The 24,458-nt window shown below is 46.3% G+C and overlaps 1 protein-coding gene across 3 annotated transcripts in view; it reads right to left on the reverse strand.

The window, feature by feature from the left end:
- Positions 1 to 10,541, reverse strand: part of HIVEP1 (HIVEP zinc finger 1) — a 121,860-nt gene extending 111,319 nt beyond the window's left edge. Inside the window, exons 1-2 of one of the 3 annotated variants that reach the window (XM_075084053.1) lie at positions 10,447 to 10,541; positions 6,288 to 6,434 (exon numbers count right to left, since the gene is read on the reverse strand). In XM_075084053.1, coding sequence (XP_074940154.1) covers positions 6,288 to 6,327 — 40 coding nt within the window. In that variant the 5' untranslated portion in view covers positions 6,328 to 6,434; positions 10,447 to 10,541. Of the gene's footprint in view, positions 1 to 6,287; positions 6,435 to 9,139; positions 9,391 to 10,446 lie in introns of those variants that run through there. The other 2 variants (XM_075084052.1, XM_075084054.1) reach the window with 2 other exon arrangements.
- Between the last annotated feature and the right edge of the window lie 13,917 nt (positions 10,542 to 24,458).

Below are 24,458 nucleotides of genomic sequence, written 5' to 3' on the forward strand. Positions count from 1 at the left end.
ACATCAGCAAGCTGCACGGCTCGCGCCACAAAAGCCTGCGTTGCAGTTTGAGGTCCCAACACGTCAATGAATCATATGAGAAGGGTTGTGGTTCAATACGGTGGAATTTCTTGGTGGTTTTTAGTTTGGTATTTTAAAAGCTAGGAAGTAACCTTTAAGAATACCTTTTAAATGTTAAGATTGTGAAGTAAACCAGCAAGAAGTTGGAGAATGCCAAAAGTAAGGGTGTTTACACAAACTAAGCCAGTGCGCAAAATGGGCTGTGCTCACTGCTTGGCTCTGTTTACTACCAATTTCTTCATTGTCTTTTCTGTTATTTAGCCACTGAGTGCCTGCTTCACAACACTACCAACTTTATCTTCTGAGCCCTTAGAGGCTGATGTGATACCAGTATCTCCAATTTACAGACAGAAAGCAGAGGCATAGAGAGACTAAAAGATTTGCCAAAAGTGCTGGCTGTTCTTGGATCTTCAGCTTAAGTCACCTAGACCTCAATTTATTTTTTTTTTGTTAAGATACTTATCACTTTCACAGTGTTTTGCATCCAAACTATAGTAGCCATAGTGAACCAACTGCAGTTGCAAATACTCAGAATTTCTGCCTGGGCATCTCGACTCATGCAAAATGCAGCGCACACAAGTAGTGGCTGGCTGCAAAGGTTTGGTGTAACAGAATCGTTCAGTCTCACACAAGAAATTCAGTGGTAGAGGCAGGAATTAAAAGCAGTTGTCTCAAGGCAACACTGAACAGTGTTATCCACCCTACTGTTCTTTCCCCTCTTGCAATCCACTCTCAACAGGCCTTCGTCCATCACCTGTGGCCAGTGACACAAGCCCCAACCATCCAGTGCAGTGACTAGGACTAGACCCTGTTGAAAACACATGATCAAATTTAGGGACATGGAACAATGACACAGGAACAGGAGACGTGATGGGAAAGGGTGGCAAATTACAGCTTTAAATCCAGCCTTTATTACGCTGCAGAGTATTTTGGACAGTTTTTCACATGTAAATATAGACATTATTCACATAACAATGAAATTTAAGGGATGCAGCCAAGATGATCTCTAATGTGCAAGATGTTGGACCATACACACCATAAGAAACAGCCTAAAGATCTCACACTCTAAACAAGTAAAACAAAAACAAACAAAAGAGAGAAACATTATCATTCTACATCCCAGATGGGAAATATAAGGGAAATACAGAGGCAGTATTTCTATGGTCTACAAGAGATCCGGTCTATTCATTGCAATACAGGTGGAATCTGCCAGTACTCCGGCTGACGATACACCAACAGAGCTATGCATTCTCTCTATCTTCAGGAGGGAGGTTTTGGGTTCAGATTTGGTTTGTAGAAGAAATTATAAGAAACAATCTGATATACAGAAACAAGAACTGCTGCCAAATAAAGGGATATTTCTACAACAAAGTCACCGAGTCAAAACTCTGACTTCTTGCTCCACCTGTGTCTTACACATGCTCCAGAAATTTAACCAAGACACATATGCAGCATCTGTCCAGATGCCCACAGGTATGCCACAGAGTGCAGACCACTAGCACTTCTGATGTACCAATACCGCATCAATACCCCTCAGAAATACCCTGTGGTGGAGCATTATTTTTGTCTCAGAAGCAATACCAAAGCCCAAAAGTCAAATGTTGTGCTTGCACATTTCTTTCGAACCAAGCAAGCACAAGTTACAGAAGTGAGCCTTGAGAAATCTCAGTGGTTTTCTAAAGTCATTTGATGCAAATCATGAACTAAAGCACAGCACACCAATCGATTCTCAAGTTTTATAGACTACACGACTAAACACTAATAAGAAATATCAACCTGTCAGCTTTCAGTGTAGAGCAGCCTATTTCAGCACTGAAAGCACATTATGATTTTAAACCAACTCAAAGAGCCTTTGCTAAATCGCGCTTAAGACGTAATAGACGCCCAGCTTTTCTGGACATCGGAAGGCCCGGAACGTATCCAGCTCTCCAGCGAACTTAAGCACGCTTTTCAGATCACTGCAAAGCTATCAAACTATTGAGGAAAGCTATTCGTGTAATACTTGCATTTCCTTGTCAAATACAAAACAGTAAAATATTTGGAGACAGCTGTTGAACTTTATGGGCCTGTCCGCCATTTGTTTCAAATAGAAATATTTGACTGAGAAGTTAAAAACAAAACAGCAACAATTTGTCTTCTTAAAAATAACAGAAAGCTTATCTAGAAAGAGACAAAGTTCAAAATATTTCTGTTACAGCTTTGTATGGGTGAATCAGAGGACTGTGATAAACACTATACATAGAATAAGTTTTCATTTTAAACTCTGCAACTGGTACTTCTAAGTAAACAAAACCATGAGTTGTTTTTCATTCTATATCCTCACAAACATCTGACAACAAACCAAGCCCACTCAGCCCTGCTAAAAGCATGATTCTCTAACGTAACTGTACTTCTGGGAATACATTACAGCTTCTGTGAAATGTTTCGTTACACCTGAGTATCAGTTCGGCCATGTAAACATAGGGTGTAACCACATGGAAAGCAGTCTTTTCGTTAGTTTTAGTGAGCTAAGACTTCGTACAACAAAAAAAGTAAATTAAGAAAAGGCAACCTCTGAATGCCTGAATAAGACAGATATTTTCGTCTTCTGCAGCACACTTATTTCATGGAGAGGGAGTGATGATGCTTTTGATTAGCAACACGATATGCACCTTTAATATTTAAGAGACTAAGACAACGTCAGGAACACCTGCTTCTAAACTCAGTTCCAGTCACATACCTGGCAGGTGACCCACGCCAGGCTTTTCTTAGGCACACCTTTAGCCTTAGCCTTTGAAACCACTAAGCATTTTCCAGAACTTGCATCCAAACCATATCCTTTGGAGACCTGCAAAACCATAATTTTTTCTCAAATTTTAGCCACTCATCCCTACCGCTGGGGATGACCGCGACTGTTAAGTTAGCGAGAAGAGTAAGGCTGACACTGTGTACACCTCCTCTCACCAAAGCAGTCCACTGGTGAGTGTAGCATTTTTCACGTAAGGACCTATTTGCAGTGAGAAGCAGCGAAGGCTGATGTGACAAAACAACATAATGAAATGAGTGCAGCAGATGCCTTATTGGTACCCTTCAGATACAACATGCTCATTCAGCAGCAGTCAAGCATTAAAACCATGTCACTAACAGACAGTTGTGAAAACAAATGGCCAATTAATTTAATTTTTTTTTTTTTAATTTGCAGGATAATGCTTCCCATATCCCATCATCTTGATACAGGTTTGTGGTTTTTTTTCCCTTGCTGTAAAATCAGGTTAGTATAGCACTATATTGACTCATCTAAGACAGTGAAAGCTGAGAAGGGGGAGACGAGCTCAGCACACTGAAAAAAAGCACAAAATAATAAATTTGATCTTCACTGATCCTGATACTTCAAGGCCACTGCTAAGCTGCCAAAGGCTGTCAGCTCTCTCAGAAGTATACAAAACGAGTAAAATCAAGCCATGTCACAAAAAGAAGAGCCTTAAGGTTTCCTACCAAAAAATCTTGAATTTAGCTCTCTGTATTAAACAAGACTACTTCATTTTCCCAGACAATAAGGTTGCTTACAGTAAATACAGGCGATATTAAAACCTTCAAAACTTATTCCTATGCTGCAGCAAACATCAACTTAACTAGGAGTTGTGTCTCTAGTAGGTTTTTTTTTCTTTGTGCCTTTTCGGTGGGGAGGGAGAGAGGGATCACATTGGGGTTTTTTGTAGGGGAAAAGACTTTAGGTTCTATGGACTTGGTTGTTTATTCTCCATGCTGACTTGGGCTGCAAGTGCAACCCAAGTAACTCATCTGATGCAAAACAGGATCGAGAGTGTCAAGGGTTGTTCAACAGTGATCTCTCAAAAAAGTTAAACATTGTTGGGCTCTGGACAAGTTGTTAAAGCTGCTGACGATTTCATTACTATGGGGCAGCCAGAGGAGTTGGGACAAGGGAGGCAAAAGCCAGGTAAGGGCACGGAGTGTTCTTTGTACACAGTACAAAAGGTGACCATCAGGTTTAGACAACTTAAAAATACCTTTTCACCTAAAAATACAGGTTACTTAATCTTACATCTTTGTCTTGCAGAAGTTATAAAACCTAAGACTTTGCTGAGTTTTCACCTTCGACCACAGACATTTATTCTTTTTGCAGATTTAGTTATCATCAGTACTCATTACCATGGATTAAACCACAGAGTTAAAAACCACATTTTTTAAAGTTTTAATGGTTCAGAGTGTCAAGTTAAGGCGGGTCTAACTTCGCATACATAAAAATAAGCTGTCAGAAAACAGACCTGTGAAATTTTTCAGCCTCCTCAAGTTCCAGCAAAACCTGAGGGTTTAAGCAAATATTTTCTGCAATATTCTCAGAGACTGATAAAATGACTAAAGAAACTGAAATCCAGTTTTCCTCATTATCTAAACTAAAAATGGAAATAGGGCATAACTAATGAGAAGTAAACTGATTTTTCAAATCACTTCACCTCTAATAACCCATGATAGTAGCAATATATGCTCACAACATTTGAAGTCTGCGGCACCTGTGTAGTTTTAACAACTGTTTAACCGTTCCAACATCATTTCAAATTACGGGCTCACTGTATACTTGTATTTCCCTTCTCAACATTTAACCCATCTTAATTCATTCAAGAACTCCATTAATTGTGGAAAAATAGGAACTGATGAAAACTGCTATTACAGGGGGCGATAAAAGCTAGATGACTGGGGAAATTACGCAAGGCAAAAAAAAAAGGCAGCAATTAATTTCTTACACAATTAGGAGTTTAATTAGATTATTTATTTTAAACGCATTTACTTAAGTGAATAGAAAGCTTTACAACAGACTTAACTCCTCTTAAGTTCCAAGCAATACAAGAGTAGATATCAGAGTACTAAAATTAGATCACTTTGTGTTTGATCGGAAAACATAAGCTCAGCTATGTCAGCAACTTGGTAAGCAACCATATTAAAAATTGGGCTCCAATTTACTGCTCTATGCTCAGTAAGAAGGGGAAACGGCATCACCTAAATGTGAAATTCCTGATCTGTGATGGAGGTTTATCCATCACACCGAACAACACTGCGCAGCACTTCCTGCATAAAGGCACTGCAAAAACGTCTTCTCCAGCAGAGATTGTTAGTGATAGCAGTGAAGCAGTCTGCAAACACGAGGTCTCAGATACAGCTGTATACGCGAGCACTTTAGAGCCTCTCAGCTGTAAACTAACTGAAGCACATGCGGATGTTTGTTGGGTTTTGGCACAAAAAGTTAAAACCGGAATCAAATGGTGTTCCTGCCCCTAAAAATTTATGTTGATATTTGTGGTGTTGTAATCGCTTTCATTCTCTGAAGGGACGCTTCCATACTGCAACTGTGAAGTACACATTAAAAAGAACCTGATGACAGCCACATGTGAGGGTGCAGGTGGAAGCACGTTCTCCCAAAAGCTGCGCACGAGGGTGGGGATGGAAGCATGTTCTCCCTCAACATACACATTTGCTCGGCAACTGACCTGTATTTTTCCTCTCATTTAGTTCCTCCAGGGCCATTTCTACCAAGACAGTAACAAATAACCATAGGATCAGATTCCTCACACTCATCTGCCAGTCCTGGCCTTGGTTAAGCACACTGGGGTTTTGTTCAAGGAAATGCCTGGACACATAAGCTTGCCAGTTCGTGGAGCAGGTCGCTCGCCTGCTTGCTCCTTTCCATAGCCAATGAGTGCCCACACGGCTGTGTGAAGGCAGGAGAGTGAGAAGACCAAGGTCAAACCTAGCAATGTCCAAGGTAGCTTTGGTGACAGAGATGATAAATAGTGGGGAGGCATGCATGGGAGGAGAGCTTGATCCCCTCAAAAGCAAGCCAAATATATTACTATTAAGAAAAGCAACTACCGGCTGTCAGATCTCATGCTGCTTCTGTGTTACACGTATTACCCACCCCCCTGTGTATTTCAACTGCAAATTCTCTGGTAAGGAAATTATGTCTTCCTTTGCATCTTCAAAGTTCATGCTGGTTATTGCTGTAAGCTGGAGGATATCAAGAATGCTGTCAAGCACACAGACTGCAGGAACAAGAACAGATTCCGCGTATTTCTCTCAAAATTAGAGCTGCCTCACGGAGGACTCCTAGAACTTGCCTGCAAACTATTTTTGCACAAAAACAGGCTTCTTAAATACATATTCCTTTAACCACTTAATTGAAACAGCAACCGAGTTTCCCGAGAGCTTTTCTTTCATAGCTGAGAGCTACATACCTCTCAGATTTCTGGGGTGTATCTGCTTTGTCCGAGGCATTTTCCTCTAATCTCATACACCACTTTCTCCTCTCAGAAATGGAAAGTACAGCAAGCAGAGAGATGGCAGCTCCATAAACTTGTCAAAGCAGTCAGTTAATCCATATGCTAAAAAAAGAGAGAGGAAAGTTATGAGATGGACGCATTAATAAGGAAGACAAAGATACTCATCTGCTCCCTTTCAGCCTCAAAGGGGTATGGAAATTAGCAATGAACAAGAAATATTTCTGTACCTATCCTTCTACAGAGTGAAGCATTCCAATATCTTAAGAAAACTACATGAGGGTGAACTCCTTTTGGGATTACTCAGGAAGCATGAGAAAACTAAGACACTTTTCCACATTTGTCAGCTGTTTTCTAGCCAGAAGACGTCCTCCAACAACTCATGTCCCATACAAACAAATCCAGAAAACCAAACAAAATCTGACATCAGGCTTTAAGATACAGATCTTCATCTCGGGGTGGGGGGAGAGCAGAGTGGAGGGCAAACACAGACCACATCAGCAATAATCCACCCTATTTGTAACTCCACTCTCCACACCCGGAGCGTGCAAGTCCGGGAGAAATCCCCATGGGATATTTCTGCTGAAATATCCACGTACAGCAGAGAATCACACTGGCTCTTAACCCACCTGCAAACTGTTGCATGGCAAGTTTTGTGCCCTGGCGTGGTCCTACGTGGCTGCATCTACAGGAGGCTGCAGCCAGCAAAGCCCCAGTACAGATAAACCCGACGGACCAGGGGTTTTAATAGTCTAACACACAGACTTGTTGCTGAAATGGCACAAACCTACATTTGCAGCCCCAAACCTACCTCTTTTTCAAGACTCGCGAAACTTTCTTACTTTCCAAATATTCTTACGATTTCCTTCCAGTTTAAGGAGCATTTTGCTTAGTTTCTGAAATCCCACAGGATGTAAAATCTCCCACAGAACTACAGCAAACTACTTACACACAAGAACTTAAAAAAAGAAAATGATTGGTGTCATTCCACTCTTCCAGCTAAACAAAAGAAAACATTAACAACTTCCCACCTTTTTTTTTTTAAAATAGCAATGCTACCTCAGGTTAACAGATATTTTTTTTTAGTTAACACTAGGAAGACATTTGAAAAATTTATATAAACTTCAAAATGCCCTTAATACGGACAAGTTGATTAAGGATAGCTATTCAAAGGAGAAAGTATGTAGAATTTTTAACAATTGTTAAATAAATATTTATTTACAGTTTGGGTTTTTTTATTGTTTATTTGTTTTTTAGCTTTGGGGTTTTTTTTTTTTAAGACAACCATGTTATTGTAAAAATGTAATTCAAACCCATTTAAAATAGACTACTTGCAACCACCCCTTCAGTCTACAGACTGTTGAGGAATATCATCATTAATTTTTAATGTTTCTTTTGTCTGTTGCTGCATAAAAGCACCCAAACAGGAGAAGAAACTGACTGCAACTGACACAAAGGAAGGCTGGAAAATATTATTCTAACAGTTCTTCACTAGGGTATTAAAGGAAAAAAAAAAAGAAAGATTCCAAACAGAGCACACAGCCTGTCAAGCTGTTCACTCACACCACTTTATCTGCAAGGATAACAGAAAGATTTAGATATTGAGTAAAGCCTTAAGCTAACAGGTCCATTTTCCTGGTCTTGGAAGCAGTGGCTGGATCGCTTGAAGCAACAAGCATGCCCTGAACCCCCGTCCCCCTTCAGTGGGAACTCTGGGGGCTGCTGGGCTGAGGTTGTTAAAGGTTATAATAAACACCGTCACTTCTTTATGCAAGTTATTCGGAGCAGGAGTTTGAAATCCCCCGGGGCATCCGTAAATCATAAGCACCTCCCGATGCTCCCCTGCAGCACAAATGACATCTTATTTACGCTTTAAAAACCACCAATTTCCCCCGCTCACCAGCAGGACTCATTCTTTCGGGGAGAGAGGTGGCCGTGTGAAAGCCACGGCAGAAACACCGTGCAGGACCCACGCGAAAAGTCATGCCCTCTTAATTTAAACCAAAAAAAAAAAAAAAAAAAAAAAGAGGGGGGGAGAGGGAGAAACGGGCCGTTGCAAACGCAGAGGTCAAATCCTTCCCCCTAGCACCCCCCCGCCCCCCAAAAAATGCAGATGAGGGAGCGGGGGGGCGGGGAGGCAGCCAGCCCCGGGGCCCCGAGAGCCGTCGGTATGTGCGAGCGGGGTTGCAAAGGGAAGGGAGGGAGGAAAAAAAAACCATGAATGAATAAAGAGGGAGGAGCCTGGGAAAACCCCTCTGCAACGCCGCACCGAACAAAGCGCTGCACACATGCCGGGGGGGGTGGGGGGGGGGGAGGGCGGCGGGGGGGGGGCGGCCGCAGCCCGGCACCCAGCGGGGACGGCGGCGGGGGTAGGGGGTGGGAGGAGGGGCTCCGCGGCACCCCCTAAAACCCCGGCTACGAAGCGGGGAGGGGGTCGGGGGGAGCACACAGACAAACGCGCCTGGGGCTGGGGGTGCAGCCGGCACCCCCGTGGAGAAGCGCGGGCGGGCGAGCGCGGAGTCCCCGCCGGTCCCGGGGGGCTGCGGCGGCCCGGCGGTGGGGGGGGAGCGGGGCCTGCCGTCCTCCCCGTCCCCGCCCGTGCCCGCCGCCGCCGGCGGAGGACACATTGTGTTGTGGCTGCCGCAGCTCCGCGCACAGGGGGGCGCCGGCCGGGGGGGGGGGAGAGGAAACGGGGGGCTGGGGGGACGGTGGAAAGCGCCGTCCCGCACCCCCCCTCCCTTCCCACGGCGGCTCCCAAACCCCCCTCCCGAACCCCCCAACACCACCCCCCCACAGAGCCCGCTGCAAACCTGGCGGAGGGGCCGGCGCGGCGGCGGCGGCTGATGGCGGCGGCGGGGAACGCGGCGACCCCTGCGCGGCGGCGGCGGGAGGGGGGGGAGGAAGGGGGGTGCCGGGAGCCTCCTTCACTTGACAACCTCAAACACAAACATGACCCAGCGCCGCCGCCGCGCCCGGGCGTGCACACACACACACACACACACAGAGAGACAGACACACAGACGCACACACGGCCCGGCACCGACACCCACCCCTCCTCCATGCACCGTCCCCCCGGGCCGGCCAAGGCGCCGCCCCCCGGCACTGCCCCCCCCCCCCGCAGCCCCCCGCCGCCGTGCCGGCCGGCCCCCGGCCGCGCCCGCCCCCCGCGGCAGACCCCTCCTCCCGCCGTCCCCCCCATGTCCCAGACGGGAGCAGACCCCCCTCCCCCCGCCCCATCCCCCAGCCGTGGGGTGGTGAAGGGGGGGACACGGGGGGGGAGGGGGACAGCCTCCCCTGACAAGCGGGAGGGGCGGGGCGGGCCCAGCGCATCCGCCGGGCTCCCCTCGGGGAGAGACGCTCTCCCCGCCCCGCCCCGCCCCTCCCCCCGGCGCCCCGGTCACCGGCGGGGGGAGGGGCGCGAGGCGCGCGGGGGGGGGTGGGGGGGTGTTTTACCTTCTCTCACTTTCTATTGCAGGAAGCGGGGCCGGAGCAGTGACGTCACCGGGTCTCCCGGCCCCGCCCCCCTTCCCCGGCCCGGTCGGGGGGGTGGGTGGGGGGAGGGAGGCGGAGGTGAGGGGGAGGGGTCGGGGGAGGGGTCACCGAGGGGGTTTCCTCACCGCCCGGTGGGGGGAGGGACGGCGGCGGAGCGCGAGGCACAACAGACGCGCCGCGGGCCGGATTCCCCGCCGCCAGCACCGCCGCCCCGGGGGGGCGGGGGGGAGCCCCTCGCCGCCGCCGCCGCCGCCGCCGCCGCCTAACGGCCGGGGGAGGAGGAAGAGGAGGAGGACTGGGGTGTCCCCTCAGGGGGTGCCGCACCCGGCACGAAGCAGCGCCTCCCCCCGAGACCAAAAGTTACACCGACACCCCCCACCCCACCCCGGGGGCGCCGCGCCGGTGCGCGTCGCGCTCCCCCCTGCCACGGCCCGGCCGCGGGGGCAGCGGCACGGCCGCCCGCTCACACACACACACGCACACGCACACACAGACGCACACACCGACGCACAGAGCCGGGGCTGACGCGGAGATCCCGGAGGTTCCTCCCCACCGCACGCCCGGCCAGGCTTCCCCGCGCCCCCGCCGCCCGGCCCGGCCCGGCCCCGCCGCCGTGGAAACTCACCGCCGCGCCGTGCATCCTGCCGCGGCTAACTTTTCATCCCGGGCGGCAGCCGGCGGCAGCGAGCCCCCTCCGCCGCTGGAAGTGGGCGGGGGAGGAAATACGAGGAGGAGGCGCGTCGTGCTCTCCGCCGCGGCGCCCCTTTTTTGGCCCGGGCCGCGGGTTTTGCCGGGGGGGAGTTGGGGAGGGGGGTTGTGCAGCGGCCGCTGGGTTTCTGCATCAGCTGTGCCTGTGCAGCCCCTGCGTGTCCGCGCAGCTTTGCGTGCCTGCATAGCCTTGCGTGTGCGTGTGTGCCTGCTCGGAGCCGGGTCACCGTGCCCGGCGAAGGGCTGCCCACCCCCCCAACGCCCCCCCCCCCAAGTCCGCAGGGGGAAACGCCGCACATCCCCCCAGAAAGGGAGACCCCGGCCCGCCTTTTGGCGCTGAGGAGGGGCCTTTTGTGTTCTATTTTTATCCAGCCTGCCTGACAAAGGGGGTGTTGGCAACTTTTCATTACCGCTCGGGTTTTGCGTTTGGGGCCAGCACGTGATGGCTTTAGCAAATAAACCCAATTAAATACTTCTTGCATCACCTCACTGCTCTTCCTCCTGCCGTCGCTGTGCGCCCCTGGCACCCCTCGTGCTCAGCTGTAAGTGCTCTGGCCATGCTACATCCTTCTCTTGTAAGGCCAGGGCCTGCCTTAAGAGAACATGACCACCATCTCCAGAGTCTTTGTGTTTTTCATAGGGCCTTCTTTCAACCCGCATTTAATCGTGCAGGGATTTCGTTAAGGCAGACAAGTACTTTCATCCCCATTTCACAGCGGAGAAACCGAGGCAGGAAGATGCAGAGTAGCTCGTTGCGGAGCTGCGTACAGACACGAGACCACTTCTGTCTGAGCTTTTGGCTGCAGGCACCATCTCTGGGCTATTTTTCCTCTTGAGTTCACTTAAATTATACCTTGAAAATAGTTATGGCTTATGGTGGTGGCAGGTTCACTGCTGTGGGTAAGCTGTCCTTCTCAGAAGCAATATCAGCATTCACTACACAGGAGGCAGAAGCATGCAGGCAACCTACCTTCGCGGTGCCTGGCCAGTCTGCAACATGGTGGTGAGGGTGAGAGATGATATTCATCACAGAATTGGAGATTTATAGAAAAATCAGACCGTTGAAGAGTATTTTCACGGAGAAGCATTACTTCTCCAGCTAGACAAGACAGTGATGATTTTTTTTTGTTGTTAGAGACTGCTTGTCTTCCCCAGCTAGTTTTTAGACTCAGGGCTCCGGCTTGCTAAAGAACAGGATTGCTGTTAGCCTGAATACATCAATAGGAATATGATCTTGCAGGTGCCTTAAGCTTAAATTAGCATACCAAGCCTGACCAGTCGCAAGCCTGAGATCAAGTGACCTCTGCAACTGGCTCTGGACCTCCACTTGTTCTGTTCAACTGCCTCCGAGAGTCTGTCCTGCTGGCCTTTGCGATGTGCAGTGTCTGCCCCTTTCCTCTTCTACTCATTGTCTGAAAGCTCCAGGCTGTTGTCACCAGCGTCATTGGGGAGGAACATCAGATGCTGTGACCCTTCCTCACAAGAGGCCTGAGAAGAGAGGACCCACCACAGCTGCCGCTGGTGCCAAAGGAAGTCCTAGGTCACCCATCTCTTTGCAAGGACCTGAATAAGTTCCAAGCAGGTGCTCCGACATGCAAGTTGAAATGGAGGACAAGAGGAAACACCCTGGAGCCAGCAGGAAACCGTTCTTCTACTAGAAGTCAAACTGCATCCCACCCAGCGGCATGAAAACCCAGCGCTCTCACCGCATGGATGTGCACTGCAGCGTAATAGGCTCCCTTCCCCTGGGAACAAGCACAAGTGTTTTTACAAGAATGACTTAATGAGGTGTCAAAGAGGAGACAGGTCCCCAGGGAGGCACAGGGTGTGTCAGATGGTGCCAGCTGATCCACCCTTGACTATAAAACCAGTCCTCTCAAAGTCGGTTTGGGTCAGAGGACAAAACATGGAACTGAAAGTCTGGCCCAGCTGAGGTTATCCCCATGGCCGTCTGAAATAGCGGCCAAAGGGCCAGCTGGGAGCTGGTGACACCCCTCAGCCTGCACACCTGGAGTGAGCAAAAGTAGGGCCCAAAGAGCCGCCTCCAGCCCAGCTCAGTGTTGCTCCAGCCGGCTCCCCGCTGGGCAGGTAGAAAATAGAGTCCCAAGGGTTTTGAAAAGGCAGCATACAGGGCTGTTTATCCTGGGCAGGCCACTTCATCTTTTTCTGTCTGTTTTTCCATCAGTAAAAAGGAAGTGCATACCCACTCAGTAAAGTACTTTGGGAAAAGTACTGTGGATGACTGTTGGTAGGAGGCACATAGTAATCTTCTAAAACCTGCAAATAAGGGAAATTCTTTAAAAGTTTTTCGTCGAGATCTAAAATGCCACATCAATATGCACACTGAAAAAAATCCTTTGTGGCAGAATTTAGATATTTTTAAAATTTCTCCTAAAAGCAGCCCTATAGGATTCAGATTCCCTTTAAACGACTGTGTGTACATCTGAATGGGGAAGATTATTAAGGCTTTTTTCTTCCTAAAACGCTGCTGCATTTTCAGGAGGATACCTATTTTTAAACATCCTCTACATTTACGCTCGAAACCTCTACACTCAGAAACCAGTAGTCTGTAATGGCTCACCGGTATTTTATGTATAAATATATACACATACACACATCAGGCTCTCAAGAAACCATGATACATTAGGTACTTTTAAATAATTCATTGTTAAGCACCCCATGATAAATCTCTAGTTGAACAGTATGTGATTTTGCTAGAATTCTTGGTATATATTGAATGTGCAGCACTGTGGTAAATTTAACTACACTGAGCATCAAATGTGAAAATTTTATATTGTGCATTACATCCTGACACGCAACCGGGAATCTGTATTATTAAGGCTTCAGGGAATTTTTGAGGGAACTTCTGAAGTTCTGAAAAGAAAAAAACAAGTCTGAGCGCTGTTTCTCTATAGAAGTTGAGATTTTTCTCAGAGAAGGGAAATTCCGTAAGTAGCCTGTATTGAATTAACTTAAAGGCTCACTAAAAGAACTGCTGTCTATTAACTGGTGCTCTAAGGCTCCTCACCTGGCACTATTTAGATGAAAGTCAGAGGATTTTGGTTTACCTGGCACGAGCCGGTGCTCAGAGCGTTTCAGGGCTTGCCGCTCCTGCAGCAGGGCCGGAGAGATAGGGCAGCAACCGCTGCTGCGAGGGGAGGCCATTTTCCCCCCTTTTCTCCAGCAGTAGCTCTCACCCCAGATACCCGCAACTCTCCCTTGTCAGCAGCAGCCAGACGCTTTCCTGGAGGTAGGCAAAGACAACAGCAGGGACCTGGCCACGCGCCACTCCCCGCAGCCTGCTGCTCTGAGCAAGGAGCTGGTCCTGGTTGGGACATTTTGCATGGCAATGTCCTGTGACGTCCAAAAAGGGGGCTTGCTTTTATGTTGTCCCATAAGCTGAGTCGGTCCCTTCCAATTTGGACAAACTGGCATTAGGCAATGGCAAAACGTTGCATCAAAGAATTTTGACCCAACTTTACTTTTTCCTTATAGATATACACACACACACACGCTGCAGGTGTGTGCGGTAGTAACTGGCATCAACCCCTGAGGCTAAGGAAAGGTGCAAGTCTGCCCAGCTTCAGATTAATCAAGTGACATAGGGCACAATTCACTAACAGAGCTTCACCTTTTTTCCAGATATTATTAACCAGACATTTCAATGAACTAAAATCATTAAATTGGATTTAAAAGTAAATTAAATCGTTTAAATAAATCATTAAAAAATAAAAATGAAATTAAAAAGTAAACCTGAATGATCACTGATGCTGTATCTAGTTATTTACACCATGTCCATCTTAACGATATCAGAGCATCTCAGACAAGAATACCTGTGTTTAAGATGCTATGCTAAAAACTGTTTTGGTGACTATTTGTCTTTCCCGCTCCTTGGAAGAGCCTCAGCTGCTGTGGTGCTCCCCCAGGGGCAATCACAGGAGAGCTATCCCAACAACAGCCCCTCCAGGCAGGGAAAGCAACCTTCACCCTGCCTGAACCACCACCACAGCCTGACATCAGCCTTCTTTCCCTCCCAGCGCACAAGGCCTCATATGTTCAGCCACAGGACAAGAGATCGGCCACAGAGCAAAGCACCCGCTGAGGAGGTTGCTTCCTAGCAGAATCCCTTTGAGGTCTCTCTCAGTCCTGCAAGCTCTGGCAAGCCTAGTGCTGTGCCCACACCATGTGCGGCATCCTCTCTGCAGGGAAAGATGGTGAGGCTGAGAGCAAGAGACTCATCCTCAGCACTTTGCAGGCCGGCCACACTCCCTGCCCAGCCAAACCCTCCATCATGGCATGCCGAAGTCTAAGGAGGGGGGAAAAAAAAATTAAAACCAGACTGGTTAAACCAGTGTTGCCTTTTCTCCAAAAGGCAGCCCCAGTGGCAGGCTTGTGCTGTGCCCGTGCTGTTGCTGACCCCCTCCGAGCAGGGCAAGGAGCAGGCTGGACCACCGCCATGTGACAAATGCCTTGTACTCAGCACACCACACATCTAGCAGGGCTTTGTGGGGTGTAACAGTAAGCCCTTCTGGGACGGAGATAATTGCTACACAGAATTATGAGATCTGGGACGGAGGATTTGGGAGAAGGCAAAGGCTCATCTGCAGTGCAGGATATGATACCATTGGGGTTATATTAAAGGGCTGAGCCAGCTCAGACTACCTTCCTCCTCCCTGAGATGGAGCTCACCCAAGGCCCTGAGCACAGTCTTGTGTCCAAACATGAGGCAAGTTTGAGCCTGGGCCGGTTGCTCTGAAGTTAGCATAGCTGTAGCCCTGAAAAGCAAGCCCCAGAGCTTCTGCGTCTCCACTGAAAATCGCTTCTGCCTTTTCAGAAAGAACTGTTTCTCTGTAGGTCAGCAGCCTCTGTACTTCTACAGCCCTTCTACTCCCTTGCACCCATGCATTTTTACTTCTGAGCTAGGCAGGTTTCTTGCCATCTCTGAACTTTTTCATGAAGTTGCTCATATTTTCCACTGCATCTCCCCTTCACCTCAGCTCACCAGTTCACTCTGATCTTTCTTTCACAGTAGCTCTAGGTTCTGAACTGTTAATTTAAATACGGTGTGGTTTGCCAGCATTTTTTTTTTTTGCTAAGCCTTTTATTTTATCTGTTAAAGAAACAGAAGACGCATATGCACTTAGAGCAAGTTCACCTTCCTGGTGGTATGCTTTTTCTTTAGATTTGACCATAAACATTTTAACATATCTGAATGATTAAAGAGTATTTCATCCCATGCCTTCTTCCCCAAGTATTTTTGCCATTCAATGGCACTCTGCTATTATGTTTGCCACAGACATGTATGGGAGAGGTCTTTTAAATCACATACTGAGCACATTAAGTTAACTCAGAAGCTCAAAGGTTGCAGGGTTAATTATGTTTTGCTTATTTCCTTTTATTTTCTCTGGAAATGTTTTCCCTTGCCTCCTTCCCAGTACAAATGTGAATGTAAGAAATCCACAAAGAGGGAAAAAAAATCCATTCTGTTGAAAAATCTCAAGTTAAAAATTCTTTGATTACTAGGACGTTTACTTTGCCAGGCGTATTGCAGATCATTAGGCACAGATCAACAGCAAAGCTTCACATTCCTTTAGCCTTGTTCCCCTGACTATGAAGTGGCATTCAAATAATAGATGGAGTATTTGCAGTGGTGCATCACAAGCCAGACATATGGCACCTTTTGTAAGCTGTGCTTTTCCCATAATTTAAAGATGCTCAGTCTTCCTTAAATCCAAATGGCTACAACAAAGTGTATGGTTTTGCTTTGAATTATCTTGGCACATTTCTACTAATAATCCTGCTGTGTAATTTCCATGTTTGTGGGGTCTCCTGAAAAATAATTTGCTCTGGATGCGGCCAGTGATTTTCTTAAATCTTATCTTTTTAAACTCAGGCTGACAAGTGTCAGGATCCAATGCTGAAGAGCATAGAAAGTTTTCAAAACATGCTTTAACAAACAAATGCAACTTGAAAACATGCCACTTGCAGTCTTGCAGATATCCCAAAATTTCACAAGGCCAACACTGTAAAAGCCATGGATCCCACTTTCCAAAATCCTATCCCAGCAGCATGACTGCATCCTATGCCCATTTTCACACACTGATAAGCAATTACCCACATAGTGTACAATACAGAGGAAGACTAGGTTTAGGAGAGCAACACTGATATAAATAAGACACCTGGTTCAAGGCTGGCTTCTCACTGCAGTAAGGAGAAAAATGTTTTGGGTTTGGTTTTCATGGATTGGCCGGAGGCTATTAGGCAGCCTGGAAAGCCTACATCCAGCCCAGTTTCCCACCTGGCCAGGCTGTTGCTCCTGGTTGTCTTGGCAGCCTCTGCGCAGGCTTCTTCAGGTCCAGTTCCACATTGCACCCCTCCCAGAAGGTTGTGCTGTGGGCTCGTCTCATCCCAGTTGAAGTCCCTTTTCACCAAGGAGAGATAAGACATTTCACAACTGACTATATCTTCTAATTAAACACTGTAATGTCTTAAAAGGCAACATCAAAATGTGCTCTAGGGTGCAACAGCAGGCCTCAAACCTGTTTGTCTGTTGGCTTAAGAAGTGGTACAACAGAAAAAGCACATTATTTCCTTCAGAGGTGAATCATTCGCCAGCCCTGTCTTCACAGGGAGCGTTATGGCCTTTTCTACATCACAGAAATAAGACATCTATCTTATTTTGATCAAACTGTGGAACAGCTGTACTGATGAATTAAATGTGCATGCGTTTGTGGAGCAGAGAGTCTGACACTGATGCACAATTAAGCTTGCAAATAAGCTCATCGCAATACACGTAAAAGCAAAAGTTAAGACATCAGATCCTCCACTGGCTTAAATTGGCATAGTTTCTCTGAGATACGTAAATTATATTATTGCCATAGAAATCCTATAGGAGGAGTGGCTGGCCAGCCTGTGAAAGCCCAAACATGACATGCACTCACCTCTTAAAAATACTGGGTTTGGCGAGGGTGACAAAAGCCCAGGTCAGAAGAATTCCAGCATGGAGGCCAGGCCTGCTGAGGTAGGGACCCAGCCGCATGAGGCAGACTCTGGGCACACATAGCAGAGGAGCTTGCAAAGAACAGCGCAGCTCCCTAAAGGCTTCGGGCACCGGTGTGCAGAGAGGGGGAAGAGTATGTAGCCCAGCTGTGAGTCCCTCTCTAGAGAGGTATTTCCCTTGTGGAGTAATTTTTCCTCTGCCTATCTTCAGGAAAGAATTTGCATGTCTGTTAAGTCCTGCTAATGCCTGTGAGTGTTCTCTCAGAAAGCCAGAGCATATGCTTAAGGGCTTCTTGTATCAAGTTTTACAGGAATCACTTAAACATGTGAGTTATCCCCTTGGCTTAGTGGGACCATTCATGCCTAGAGTCCCTGATGATCTTACTGTAGCCTCAGCAGTAAACTTCAAATGGGAAAAGAAAGTGAATGTTACTAAATCAAAAAAGTTCAGAGAATTGAAACATAACTGAGCTCCTCCTCCCCCCATCTAAGGCCCCATTTTGTGTATCTGATCCTGTGGACAGCTTGTACAATGAGGTACCGAGATCAATGGTGCTAACAAACCACAGGTTGTGCTTTTTGTTGAGTCAGAGGCATTGTCTGCAAATGCTCAGAGCCAGTTCTGCAATGCTCCACCATGCATGATCTTATTACCAAGTGCGATTCTGGTGTAATGCTTTACAGATCCTTCTCTGGTAAAAAATGCAACTGTACATTACTTTTGTTGTCTCTTAAATAGAAATACACAAAGCTGTAAAACCCCTTCTAATTATGTTTAAAAACCAATTACATTAAAATGAAAGCTGATGCCAAGAACATTTTAATCACACAAACCAAGAGATGCAGAAACACTTCACTCCATTGCTATGGACTGTAGAATGAAGTAAGCATGATAATTTCAGTCTGGTTTGTGGAGGCCAAACTCATAGTACCCACCTTGGCCTCTTACCCCCCCACCCCTTTTTTTTTTTTTTTAAATAACCTTTCCACTTACACAGACTTTTTAATTACTCCTTCATTTCCTACTCCCATTCCCAGGGCCCTTCTTGCTGTTATGGGTTTTGTCTCTTCATCCAGTTCTTCTCCACACTACTTCTCCTCATGCAACCTGGATAGGGAAAAGGTGCTTTGAAGTTGTGAGAGACATTATGTGTTCTACCTTATTTTCCCCAATCTGGATGCATCTTTTGAGAAGTTGCAGGTTAGGAGAGGAAGGACTGAAGCTTCCTTCACTCGATTTTCTATCATCCTCCCCCTTAGCTGACTGTTTGGTGTATAACTCTTAGGCAACTCCCAACAGGAGCACAGGGGGGGCATGGAAGTGCAAATGAGTGTTCCTTGTTTTAAAATTTGGGACCCGCTGCCCAGTCCTGTTACTACTGAGACAAAAACATTCCTTGATATTGTTGAATCAACTGGCTGCAGTGACAAAAAGTGATCAAAAGCTGATTCTGGAAGTCTGCTACAGAAATACCATCAACTGCAGAGTCCCAATCCGACTTGACCTATAAAATGCAAGTGCATTGGTCTGACTGATAAGAAACAGCAAGTACAGCGTAAACTGCAAGCTCTGGAAACACTCATGTGAACCACATCAGTGCACATTTCTTACCTAGACAACCAATGCTTTGCAGGCTCAAGCCAGTGAGGTAAAACATTGAATAGAGGATTATCTTTATTTGTGGGCAAAATTCTCTAGCCAAATCTGAACCGCAGATCTTCACATCTGAAAATAGAAGCGTTATCTAGATTTTTCTCCTGTGTTGGAAATATTATCTCAATGCTGCCAGAGATTTCTGTTCCTTACCTCTGCCTTCTGTTGCTACTTTCCTGCCTCCAAGGTAGGAGGAGCCAGTTAGAGACAGCTCCTTCTTCATTAGGCAAAAAGGTGACTTCAGTTAGTGTGCTCCTGCACAGCAGACTGGAGTCACCATCTTCTGTAATTTTGGTAGAGATGGGCACAGTAGTTCACCTCTACACACTGACATACATACTAGAAGAGAGTATCAGAGAGCAGCAAGAGCAGGTTTTTTCTCCAAGGGATGGCAAGCCAGGAGCTGAGGCAATCCCATGGCCTGCCCCACAACCCCAAGTGAGCCAAGCAGGATGGGCCCAGAGGTGGTGGCCAGGTCCAACCAAAGGTCCAGACCGTAAGGCAAAAGCATGTTGATAGGGCAGGGCCAAGATCAAGCCAAGAAACCAGTTCACAGGTAAGGTCCAGTCTAGATAGGGCTAAGGTGACAAGACAGAGCCAGGTTCAGCCTGGGGAACCAGTCCTTGTGTTGAGCTCTAGAGAAAAGGACTCCATAGCCAGGCTGAGAGCATTCTTCTAAACAGCTCAGGCAAGAGCTGCTGGTCTCCAGCTGAACATAAAAGGGTTTCCGGGCTCTTTTAAGGTGAGGGAGGTCCCAGGTGAGGCTGGTGAGGGCTATTAAGGTCTGTTAGTGCTCTCACGGACCTGAGAGAGAGAATGAGCAAAAGAAAGTGCAAAACATATTTGTGTATATACAACACACACACACACACACACACATATATATGTACACATGTACGCACATGTACACACACACACACATATGTACACATGTACACACATGTACACACACACACATGTATGTATAGCATATATATATCACCATGTTAATATTCTGTTTCTTAAGCCTGGTCTCTTAATTTCCAAACATTTAGCTTATGATTTTAGATCCTCAAAGACTTGGAATAGTCCTTAACTCTAAAAATGTATCTGATGCCACACAGCAAGCAAATTATTAAAAAGTTAAAGAAAGCCACAGCTGCAATAAAGGGATTGCAAGTACTTTTAAACAAAAACTCCAACCTGCAAATAATATAGCCTGCATTCAGATTTACATCCAGGCTACTTTAAAATCTCTTCAAGGATTTTTTAGTTTGCCTGGCTACAAATCATTATAAATCTGGAAAATACTCTTCTGCATTTCCTACATCCTTCCTCCATCCTTTCTTTTTATTTTCATTACTACATTCTGTAGTATGCTACTACCTGTTATGTTCACTTTTTGGACTGTTTTTTCCCAAATTGATTCTTCCTTTGATCTTTCCAGTCCACAAACATAACATTTCTAAGCTGCTATTATTTGTGGTCTTCAGTGGTACTTGTGGTCCTTCCTAAGTTAAGAATCAACTGAAAAATTAATTCACATGCTGTTTGCCTTCTCTCTGCTCCCACTAGTGAGTGTCTGACACCAGGTTGGATGCTACACCAAATCCTGAAATTGAGAAAAATTTCATTCCCAGGACTTCCTCTTTGCATCAGTCAGGTTGTTACAAGCAGTGTACAGGCAGACATGCACGCACACACACAGAGGATCAGCCTTGCAACTGTTGGGTTTCCTGGGACAAGGTTATATTCTAATTATCCTGCAGTAAGACATTTCAGGGATGCTGAAAAAAAGTATATTAAGTATAAAACAATTCTTCTTATGAGTAACTTCCTTTACCTCAAGCCCCAGCTTGATTTGGTTTTCTCTGTATTTATGGTTTGGTTTTATGCTGCAATTATTCCTGGCCAAATCATCTGAAACAATTTGAAAAAAATTTAATTTTGCAAACGTTCCCATACAAATGCAAATCCTTTAATAGAGTTCAGATATTACATTTATTCTTCCCTTTTCATTGCAAATTTGTGTAATTAGATTTTAATTTAGTTTATGTTGGAATTTTTTAATATTTAAAATCTCATCTATGCCCTAGCATCACCTCCAAAGGTCCAGGTTGAAGTCAGCTGTATTTCAATGTTGTGGAAAAATGTCTTCTACTAACTATACTTCTTCAGCTGTGATTGAATGCATTAGCGTCCCACGTGGAGTTTACAGCTCCTGCTCTGCCAGCAGAAGCGGGGGTTGTGTGGACACTCCCTAAGCTGCTCCACTGCATGTGGGCTACTTCAGACTGCCTTCTTTAGCGGTTTGTTAACTGAGTTAATTCTGTAAAGAAGCAAATGGTGTTTGTAAACCTACTTCCACCTGCTGGCAGATTGGTGGGAACAGTGACCTCTGGCACTGGAACAATAACCAATACATTGGGGTGGCAATATCTTCAACCAGCAGAGATAGTTGCAAAGTAAACACATGCTTATGACCTAACTCAACTAAAACCTGTAAAGCAACAATGCTGCAAAAACGGTGTTATGCTTTGAAAAGAGAGACAGGGGTGACAAAGAAGAACAGTGCACAGTGCTGCATGTGAGTGTTGTGGGACACGGTGAGCAATTGAACAGGGCAGTTCCCTCTGGGTTGTTCTGGAAAATGCAGGTGTGGAGCAGGCGTACAGCAAACCCTCCCAGATTGCACAGATGACTCAACAGAACTTCAAAACCATCTATACGGAAGAGTTATTCAAGGGTGATTCATGACCACTGGCAGGAGGGGATTATCCAGGGAGAGGACAAGAGCAGTCTCATGCCCTGAAAGAGCTTCAAAGAAAATGAATTGGATTCAGACTGAACTCTGGCCACCATGACTGGCCATCATGCTCTGATCTGTAGAGACTGGCAGCTGCATAGCATGTCTTAATGGAGGAGGTCTGAAATATTTTAGAAACTACAGAGCAGCCCATAGCTCTTACCCAACAACTTCACATAAGAAGAAGGTTTGGGCGGTGACTGCAATTAAACACATCCAGGAGCGCTCTCACATGCTGGTGGGATGCAGTGAGTGCTTCTCTTCACACTGCATGAGCATGGTCATATCAGGAGAGAAGCCGCAAATCTGAGAAAATAAAGCTGAGGAGAGTGGAAAAAGAAAACCAAGTTTGATGTGAAGAGCACCATACACATACATTTGTGTCTATGCAGCTTCTTGCTCCCTTTTCCATCTCTATAGTTATGGAAGGGCTGCCAGGATCCAGCCTTCGATAAAAGGCATCTGTTTCTGAAGTGAAAACCAGCACCTAGTTGCTAACAGCACACAGTAACTCTACACATCAGTGCAGCGCAGCAAATGAAAAACTCCTTTTCTAACTATGTTATAATAGCAATTTTAGGTAGATGGAACATTAGGAGCGGATGCCAAGCTGGAAGCTGGCCACCCCGTTGGCTTTTCAGCACTAGCTTTGGTCTTTGGAAGCTTTTTGCAGGCTGACAATGCTTCAGAAGAGTCTATTTTTGTCTGGGATTACAAAAATCAATCGCACCGCTTGTACATAGCATGAACGGTTACCATGTGGATAGCCCCTTCAACCAACTGACATTTATTCCAGCATTGCACAGGAAGCTTTCTCCAGCTTTATGGTACTGTTTATCAGGAGACCATTTCCATTTCTAAACTCAGTTTTCTCTTTCAAAGGAGAGTAGATTATTTTTCTCCCAATAGGCAAAATTATTTCCCTCAGGGAAAGTTTAGGTGCTGGTAATGTGTCCCAGGCCCTCTTGATCTTGCAAGCCATTTCAAGACCTGCGCACATCACCCATGTCACGGTAGTGTTGCACCTCTTCTCGTCTTTTAAACTTCCATAAAATGGATCTTGAGCTGTGACTACCTTTCAATCCTCTTTCCATGCAGAAAAGCCATACCACTTGGTGGAAATTGTAGTTCTGCCAATGTTAAACCTCCTTTCAGTTGGTGAAGCCCTCTCAATCAAAACAGAAGCATTTTGTACACGAATAACACTCAAGGAACACCACAGCAGAAGGGCAGGTTTCCCAGCTCAGCCCACGTATCTGCACTGCAGCCTTTTGATATAACAGAGACAACCCAAAACGTCCTGAAAGCCATCTGGCTTCACTCCGGGGCAGTTGCCTAACTCACTATCATGAAGTTAGCAGACCACCTTATATGTCCTTATATCTTCTCTGAGGATGGCATAAGGATTAAGACTAGGACATCCCCACCACCAGTTCATGCTTGGTTGCTGCACTCAGCCTTTTTGCTTTTCCTTTCAAGCTGTTCTCGGGGATCTCCAGCAATTGGGACAAATCAAAGAAGCTTTCAGGCTCCAGTTTAAGTTAGGAAACTGGTTTTGTCCACTGCTGGCCTAAGATTCAACGTGTGAGCATGACCTTAAAAAAAAAACCCAAAAAAACCCACATTTCCCTTTTCCACTTCCACCCCCAAATTATGGCTTGTATCTGCTGCAGAGACTCAGGACACACTACTTGGCAACTCCATGGTGAATCAGACATGTTACACAATGATTTGATTAAAGGAAGCATTCCTCTTCAACTGAGACACAGTTATGTCATGGATCTGGACAGAAAGCTTTCCAAACTATCATTCATCCAACAGTCCAGAGCAGCTGTTAATATTTAAGGAGCACCAGAAGTTACTAAGTGTCTCTAAAATACCTATGGGATTTAAATGTTCCCTGTGAGGTCCACTTGATAGACTCATCATGATTTTGGCCATGCAATAGGACTGATTCATCTGCCCCTTGAGTATTTCTTAGTGCATAGCAAAGAAAAGGTAGCAAAAAGATACCGTTTTCATTGGTAAGTCATACATATGCATGATACACATGTATTTTATGTAACATGTATCTCTATGTGTACCTATACAAAAAAACATGCTCAGAAAACACTATTCAGACTGTGAAGTTCACCACTCAGTAGCTAGGAAACACTACAAGATAGGTTACCCATGCAGCTTTAGTTTAGTCCCGTAGAGTGGGTGCTGGAGACCAATGTCATGCTCCTTTGCTCTGGGCGAAGGGCACCCCATTTGCTCTGGGTGTTGCTGAGGACTCCAGAGGAGCAGGGTCAGATATGTTTTGATCACAGCTCATCCCAAGTAAGAGTCTACTGCCCTGGCCCTACCACCAGCTACTCATCACCCCTTCTCTGCCAGGGATGTAATCACACTTTACGATCTGCCAGCACAGCTCCATCTGTAGTCATTTCCTAACTCAAATTCTGTCAAATGATCTGGGTTTTTCTGGGGGTGGGTGGGAGGGGGTGGG

This window comes from Phalacrocorax aristotelis, chromosome 2, assembly GCF_949628215.1.
Source record: "Phalacrocorax aristotelis chromosome 2, bGulAri2.1, whole genome shotgun sequence".
NCBI classification, from domain to species: Eukaryota; Metazoa; Chordata; class Aves; order Suliformes; family Phalacrocoracidae; genus Phalacrocorax; species Phalacrocorax aristotelis.